General features: G+C 37.0%; 1 protein-coding gene across 2 annotated transcripts in view; it reads left to right on the forward strand.

Annotated features, from left to right (window-relative positions):
* LOC103475368 (rho GTPase-activating protein 26) overlaps nucleotides 1-8648 on the forward strand; it is a 64331-nt gene that overhangs the window by 53186 nt on the left and 2497 nt on the right. For both annotated transcript variants that reach the window (XM_008426937.2, XM_008426938.2), the window contains 3 exons: nucleotides 2100-2259; nucleotides 4049-4193; nucleotides 4444-4627. In XM_008426937.2, the coding sequence (XP_008425159.1) occupies nucleotides 2100-2259; nucleotides 4049-4193; nucleotides 4444-4627 (489 nt within the window). The remainder of the gene's footprint in view (nucleotides 1-2099; nucleotides 2260-4048; nucleotides 4194-4443; nucleotides 4628-8648) is intronic.

Here is an 8648-nt window from a genome sequence, read left to right on the forward strand (position 1 = left end):
AAATCTATTGAATTATAAATGCATGCATTTATTGATTACTGTATAATGAAAATGAGCCCCAGCCTAAAAAACAACTCATGGCATGACAATAGTGGCTTATGTGTGATTATTCTGCTGAAGTATTCCAATGACATTGTGTATCCAGTCTAAACCTGCATCTAATCCCAGTGGATTTATCAGGCTTTCCTTCTGGAGCTGCAGCATGATGCAATCTGTGATAAATGGGCCATCATCCATGTTTATACTACCTGTGGGTGAGCGCATGCAGGCCTTTTGGTAGTGAGCATATTTCCACAAGCTTTGTTGGATTATAGCTGTCGATGGCCATCATCATAACCGCTTTATAGATATGGTGACTGTCAGAGCACACCTTTGATCTTTGCAGTTTTCTGCTCCTATCAGCCTGCAGATTGGCTTCATCATTGCTAAAGACGAGATAGTGTTTATATATGTAAAAGGTCAAATGCATAAATGAGTCCAACCATTTGTAAATCATTGACAGAATCCAGTTCAGTCAATGAAAAAGAAATCCAGAAAGGTCAAGGTCATTTTAGTATTTTTCACTATTATTGTCTTATTTTTTAAACCTATTTTTATTGGTAGATTCACTTGCTTTAACTAACTACAGATTGTTTTAATTGTGAAATGTATTGCAGAAGCAAAAACATGCCTTAGACAGCAAACTGCTTTGACTTTCCCAGTCTTCCTCTATGGCTTGTCCTTTTCCGACCTGCTGCGTGCAGACAGGCGATGCCCTCCTGTTCTCTGTGCTCTTTCAGCTTTTCTGCAAAGGTCCTTGTCAGGCTGTTGATTTACAGTGGATTTTTATGACTTTGTGCACGGCGACAGCTGCAGCCAGGGGCATTATCCTTTCATTGCATCAGCCCATCTGTCTGCTCCTTTCTCCTGAATGCACCATCTCTTAAGTTTTAGCAGGAAATTTCTTTGAATTATGACCAAGCGTCTACAAAGGAGATTAAAATGCATTGTGACCTTGCAAAATATGTCCCTGGCAAAATAAACAAAATGGAACTTTTATGTTTTATATTTGAAATCACATCAGTAGATTTCAGTTCGAGCATTATGTAATGGCAGTTTGGAGCAATATGCATTCCTAAAATACTAGTGTAAAATATTTACATATATGCCAATCAGCTACAATATAAATTAAGCACCAGCAAATAGAGAACTGTGTGGGTTGCACAAATAACACAATCAAAGTATAAACAGAGAACCTCAGAGGCTTTCTGTTATTATCTCACCTGGAAACTCTAACTGTGGGTCACTGGGGTCTGCAGATCTCAGAGGCCTTACYGTAGATTCCTCAGCTGAAAAGAATGTTGTCATAATGATGCCTTTATCTTTTTTTAGATTTATAAACTTAGAGTGGCATGTTTGCTACTAAGCTGGCTGGCCAAGTAGACAGCCCAACTAATGCAGCTAATATCATCTTGTGAGCCTCAAAGTGTTGCTCTAAGGAAAGAAGGATGACAGTGTTTTCATCCAATGTTTGTAGAAATAAAGGGAMATTCTGTATTTTTTGGTAAGTAATTTTATAGCTTACTCTTTCACTTAAGCTCTTTTGAATAGACAGTAAGGATCTGACTGAAAAACATCTCGATATATTTGCTTTTCATATCAGTCAATATTAATAATTGTCAATATTGATAATTATTGATTCAYCTTCTGTTTTAAATATTTCCAAATTGGTGACATGGCCTTTTCCACGTAGCCACAATTGTTTTTCTCCCTACGATTGGCAAATTCTTGTTYCTAGTTTTGAAAAARGCATTTTTGSCTAATAAATCCAGTCCAAATTTATAGGAAATCCCCATTATAGTAGGTGTCTTTATGAATAATGTTTTTATCCTTTCACTTTTCAACAACAATGTCATGATGTTTAAGCAGATGGTTATCTTTTTCTATTTTTATTTCTCATAATTTCTTGGGGGGATTCAAAAAATCACAAGAAGCAGCAGATTTCAGTTCAATAAACARTGACTAGGCATTAGCACAGCACTAATATATTTCAGTCTTTGTGTAATATATTTGCATTTATTTAAATGTGGTTCTCCTTTTTCTTTGTTGTTCCTTCACAGCGTAGCCAGTCACCACCAGCAGAACCTGATGACTGTCGCCAACCTGGGTGTGGTCTTTGGGCCCACTCTGCTTCGCCCGCAGGAGGAGACGGTTGCAGCCATCATGGACATCAAGTTCCAAAACATCGTAGTGGAAATCCTCATAGAGCACCATGAGAGGGTAAGAGGAGGAGGASGGCTGTGAGTCCAGGCATCGGCAAAATATTGTACAGTGAAGATTTTACTTTTATTTTTCCTCATTATTTATTGCACCTATTAGATCTAAATATGCCCACGGTAATTGTAAGTGCACTTTAAAGTCACATGCCTCAAGCTGCTTACGCAATTCACCATGGCAACAGTATGTCTGCATGAGAGCYTGCCATTGGACACAGTGTTCASTCAATGAATGGAGCAAACAAGACGCTAGTAAAAGGTTCTTCCACCACATGCATACATGTTGACAGGAGTAAGAGAATATGTGGTTAATAGATGACTCACACACAAATATAACATTTATTTTTACTTCATCCTTTTGAAAGTCAGCAGGTGTAATTTGTGTAAGATGTAACACCAAAATGATGATATATAAAGGAGCAATTAAAATTTTCAACAATAAACCTGTTATATTTCATCATTGCCACATTCTTAAAAAAACTGAATATGATGAACTTTGTTAAATAATGTAATATATCATTATTTTTCAAAGGTCTGGCTCTTTAGGTACTAAGTGACTTAGTAATTCCTCTTAGATCTGCAGGTTTAGTAACTCATGGTGGAACCAGCAACAACCTTTTTGCAAAACCTCTTGATCAAAGCAGTTTTTTATGTGTGAGACATTAAAATGTGGAATTTGAAACTGATCCCAGTCTGGCACATTTTTCGATTAAGACTTAAACACCAGACTTGTAGTCATATTTAACAGCCAGCCCATGATGCAGCTRTGATGGTCGTTTTTATTGTGATCAGTTTTAACTTTATGGTAGGGTTTATTTTTTGACATCTTTTGCTTTGCTGTGTTGATTTATTGTGTTTTAAATTGTTTTATATAACTAAAAGTCCATCGGGGGATGTGCATTGCAAATTCACTAAGGCTAAAAAGGTTATAGTGTTCTGCTTCTGTTTATGCTTAACACTTGTTCCCATGCAAATAAAGAAAGCAAAAACAAAAATTTACATGAATTAAACTACAACCGCTATTCTGTATTTATCAATTTATAGTTGTTGTTTTTTGTTGTTGTTTCAAACATACATTTTCAACATTGACATTTGGGAGTTTTAGTGTTTCAGGTGCATGTCTATTTGATATTTTATTTGTGTTTGTTTTTTCTTAGTTTAAAAGATGCAGGTCGTCTTGTCTGTAAGACGGATTTAGTTATAGGTACCCGTATGTCTTTACCATACTTCAGTCTACTTTATTCATATTTAATAATACACAAAGTAATGCATCATTTTCTTGTTTGAATAGCGTATTGAACAGTGCTGGGTTTGCTATTTCAAAGGGAGTAGCAACTTTGACTAACCAGTTGGTTGCACCGTTTTTTTTTTTATTAGAGTAAAGCATACATGCCACGCCTTTCAGATATGTATTTGTGAAAGATTTTGAAATCTGTACACTTTTCCTTCCACTTTATGCAATGCTCTGTGTTCATCTATTACAAAAACATTCAAATAAAATACGTTGAACTTAGCAGTTGTAATGTGCAAAAATCTCACACGATTTTTGCACATTACGATTGTATTTTGCAGTTTGTTTTTCAGCTGACATGATGATGTCTTACGTAACTTCTAGTTTTCTCAAACCCAACCAGTTTGTTCACATTGCTTTCTTTATATAGCTTTTGGTTTTCAAGCAGACAATTCCATGATAAACATTGCTTTTTAATCTGCGAACTATCTGCGGAAGGTTTTATAAGACTGCAAGGTTAAATTGTTCCTTCYAATTTCCTTAGAGCTTTTTGTTTACACAGATATTCGGGGACGTGCCCAATTCGACAGGCAATTCAACAAACATACAGCTCGACCAGTCGAGGAGGAGAAGCACTGAGGGCAAAGCACCGTCCTGCAGTGAAAGGCCTCTCACGCTATTCCACACACCGACACATTCTCACACAGGTGATCCCCATGCCCAAAAATAACACATTTTTATACTCTTCACCTTTTACATRCTTTATATAWTTTCTCCTTAAGCACTCTTATTGCATAWAAGTGTCAGCTTGCAATGGTATTYGAATTATGTGACCATGTTAGAMACACACAAGACAARGATTTAGTTGGTCTATGTAAACTAGAAGTCACACTGCWYAGTCAGGATTTTTACCATTACAGCAGCAGAAAGTATGTAAATCATGCTTTATTTTTGTAGGTGAAAAGAGGAACAGTGTTGGCAACACCCCAGCTCCTGACACACAGCATCCGGTGTCTTCCTCTACAAACTGTAACAGCAGCAGCAGCAGCAGCAGCACCGGCAGCCACAATAAAACCCCCAGACACAGCCTGACCAGCAACGATGGAGAGCAGGACGGCCGACAAATCCGACCCAGCTCACTGTGAGTCATAACGTCTCGGATATACAGTTTCACTATGCAGCTCCTTACACTGATCCTTATAAAAGTATTTACACACCTAAACTTTTTTTTTACATTTTGTCATGTTGGGTGCACAATATTCTAGCTTTAATATGGCCAATGTATGCCTTTAATCATGGAGACTCGTAATTTATCCAAGTTTTTTCTCATAAATATGACATTAATCTTACAATTTCACATTTTTGGCAGAAATGTACTCCCCCATGCCTATTTTTTTATCTTATCTACTGTGGCAATAATATTTAGTTTGTTCTTCTTCTGTAGAAGAAAAATATTTTATTCTGCCTAATGCTCCATGTAATTTTTAAATTTTTTTTGCTTAATTTCATTTCACACTACCCTCAACCCACTTTTTCCTCCTACCCCAAAAAAGCAGCATGTGGTCAAAATTCTCCAAGTCTGTGTGAACAAACAGCARAGGGTTTTATGTTGGAGCTAAGCATAGCTGCTGAGTTATTTTCAGCTTCACCACTATCAACCACAATGTTCACYCTATCCTTTGTGGACAGAAACTGTGTCTTTCTAAAGCTGTCKGTCTCTTTAGTGAGGTGTGAATGTTAAAAAAGCTGCCAAAGCAAAGATAGAGCTGATAAAATGCTTGTGCTCCTGGCAGAGTTTCCTTTTGTAGAATCAGTCCCACACGGGAGAGATTTGGTGTGTGAGCTAACTTACAAATTCAATTTGTTCTTTAAAAAGAAATATTAAATGGTCATTTAACTTTGGATTCCTTGAGASCCTGAAACCAGTCACTCAGAAGATCTTTGGTTTTTCCCTTCAGTTGCTGATAGATTCACTTTGYWTTGTGGCACAATGTCTATTTTGCAAAGGGAAGAGTTTTTTCAGACGAATTACTTTGGGAAAGTCTATTGGCATCAGGCATGATATGACTGTTTCCTCACATAATCTGAGCACTGATTCCATTTTACTCGATAAAAATAATYAAAGAAGAAACATGWAYAGCCATATTAGTTTTTCTGCAATATTCAGCTGAGTGRCTGAGACTCTGTGAACAACCAAACRAACCGCTGACTTGTGGATTTGAAATTCCTTGTTAGTTGCTCAATGAAGCTGCCCCAAATGCAGCAACTGGTGCTGAGAGCAGCTGACTGGAAAACTGCCAGAGTCCTGGAAACCTCTGTCTGCCTCARTCTGAGCAATCTGAGCATTTCTRATTCTGGATCCAGTTGTTTTCAAGAAGAGCAATTTCACACAGCGTATGTAAAAAGACAACAAATGGGATTTGCATGTCAGTGATGTAATGGGCTACACCAGGGCTGGATCTGAAGATGCTCCACTGCCACTTTTTACAGGAAGCTGAATGAACTGTGGTCACAGCAGAAAGTAGTTCAAACTAAAGGCTACCATGCATCACAACCTACATGTAGGTACAGGGGAACAAATATGAAAGGAATGTCAAGGATAGCAACAGCAAAAAGTTTACAGAAAATAGCATTAATATGGAGGAAAAAAATGTCTATTTGCTCTYCCACAATGCACTTGGTGGCAGGTTGTRCTGTTTCAAGGCAATATCTGCACTTGTTTCATATTTAAAATGTTTTGGCCAACTTAGCACCTTTTGCAAACAAAACTTGGACTATGAGTTTTGGCCTGTGTGTTTACTGTTTTGAAAACGTGGAGCCTGATTGCATAAAAGCAATCGAGAAAAAAAATGAAAACGTACAATTTAAAAACTTCCTACAAATATTAATAAGGCTTTTTAAAGGCTTGTAGGCCTCTAAAGCATCCCAGGAAGAGGAACTTACTTTTTGTAGTTGATGAATAAAAAAAAATAAATAAATAAAGAATTAAAAAACTTTTTAATTCAGTAGTTATTCTCTTTACTACCATTGGCTTTGTACAAGACTCATACTTTGTTGTAGTTTATTTGTTGTCACTTTGTCATTCGTGCTTTGTGTCTGTGTACGGGTGGCTGCCTGGGCACATTTCACTGACTCCGCTAATGAGACATTAAGAAGAGAAAGAGTGTTTACAGATGGATTTATTGGCACTAGCTGGTAGTTGGCTCATGTGTTACTTTAGACTTTTAGAGCTGATGTAAGAGAAGCTTSGTCWGCCATGGCTCTCATAATGTCCTTGCTGCAGCTGCCTCTGGTTTGTAATCTAACCATTTTTTTTATTTGCCTCTGTGTGGGGCCTTCCTCTGAAAGTTACACAGATGATTGCTTCACATAGTCTTTTATCATCTGCTGTTCTTTTATTATTGGGTTTGAGATTTTAAACTAAAAGCACCTCTTGTGTGTTTCCTTTTTTCTGTATTNGTACAATTTAAAAACTTCCTACAAATATTAATAAGGCTTTTTAAAGGCTTGTAGGCCTCTAAAGCATCCCAGGAAGAGGAACTTACTTTTTGTAGTTGATGAATAAAAAAAAATAAATAAATAAAGAATTAAAAAACTTTTTAATTCAGTAGTTATTCTCTTTACTACCATTGGCTTTGTACAAGACTCATACTTTGTTGTAGTTTATTTGTTGTCACTTTGTCATTCGTGCTTTGTGTCTGTGTACGGGTGGCTGCCTGGGCACATTTCACTGACTCCGCTAATGAGACATTAAGAAGAGAAAGAGTGTTTACAGATGGATTTATTGGCACTAGCTGGTAGTTGGCTCATGTGTTACTTTAGACTTTTAGAGCTGATGTAAGAGAAGCTTSGTCWGCCATGGCTCTCATAATGTCCTTGCTGCAGCTGCCTCTGGTTTGTAATCTAACCATTTTTTTTATTTGCCTCTGTGTGGGGCCTTCCTCTGAAAGTTACACAGATGATTGCTTCACATAGTCTTTTATCATCTGCTGTTCTTTTATTATTGGGTTTGAGATTTTAAACTAAAAGCACCTCTTGTGTGTTTCCTTTTTTCTGTWTTACTGAGTCAGTTTTCATTCAGTTGTGCTAAAAGCATTGTGTTTTTTCTCCCTAGTTATGATTAACAAACAATACGTTTCACCTCCCTTGTGCATTCATGGCACGCTTCCTAAAGCGTTTTCTACAAACAATGAAATCACAAAGATGAAAAGGCTTTAGGTAAATTTCTGTAATGTAAAGGATAATGCACAAAAGGCTGCCTGCAGTTGTCAGTGTTGCATTTGCAAATTGTTTCCTTGTGACTCTCCAAATTTTCATTGATGGCTGTTTTAACAGWAAACGTAAAAGGTAACCAMAGTAACAGTCTCRAAGCATGATGCATAATCTGGTCTTGCTTTTCACTCAAGCCGTTCAGCAGTTTGAGTTCATCAAYRACATGCGGCACCAGAGTAGATGGACAGCATGGTAAATTTATTGGTGACAGCTGACAGCTTACTCAGATGRAAGAGTGAATTACAGTTTTCAGTGCCATAGTGATGGACCTCTTGAAAATGAGATTACCATTGTAGTCTTCCCTGATATTGGACACAACTGCTGTAACAGGAAGTGTAGCCGAAAACATAACAAATTATGAATGCTGTCAGTTTGTCCTGTTTACTAGTCGACTACATGTACGTAGGCCTGTCACGATAACAAATTTTGCTGGACGATTAATTGTCTAAAAATKTTTTGCGATAAACGATAATATTGTTAAAATGAGGTCAACCTCAATAGGTTTTATTTATCGTACGATTAATTGATTTATCGTATATCGCGACAGGCCTACATTTATGCTACTTAATTTGATTAAATCTGACACATAAGCAACATTTGCAACCAATAACAATCAGCTGCTTCTTTTGGACCACTAAAGATTAGTTTTTGTTTAAAAAAAAATGGACTGATGCGACGCTGATAAAGACTATTTTGTGTGCAMGTTTTTCAAAAAGGAGTTGGTCGATCACCGAAGCTATTCAAGCATAAAATACCATCTCAATGAAAACATGTTGCAACAGCCCAGATATCCCCAACGCTAACCTCAGCACCCACAGTCCACATTTCTAAACAAGACTTTTTTTTCAAAGAAGTTACACGAACGATCAGAAGTTCCTGAAACTCTTGAA

Source organism: Poecilia reticulata, linkage group LG14, assembly GCF_000633615.1.
Source record: "Poecilia reticulata strain Guanapo linkage group LG14, Guppy_female_1.0+MT, whole genome shotgun sequence".
NCBI lineage: Eukaryota > Metazoa > Chordata > Actinopteri > Cyprinodontiformes > Poeciliidae > Poecilia > Poecilia reticulata.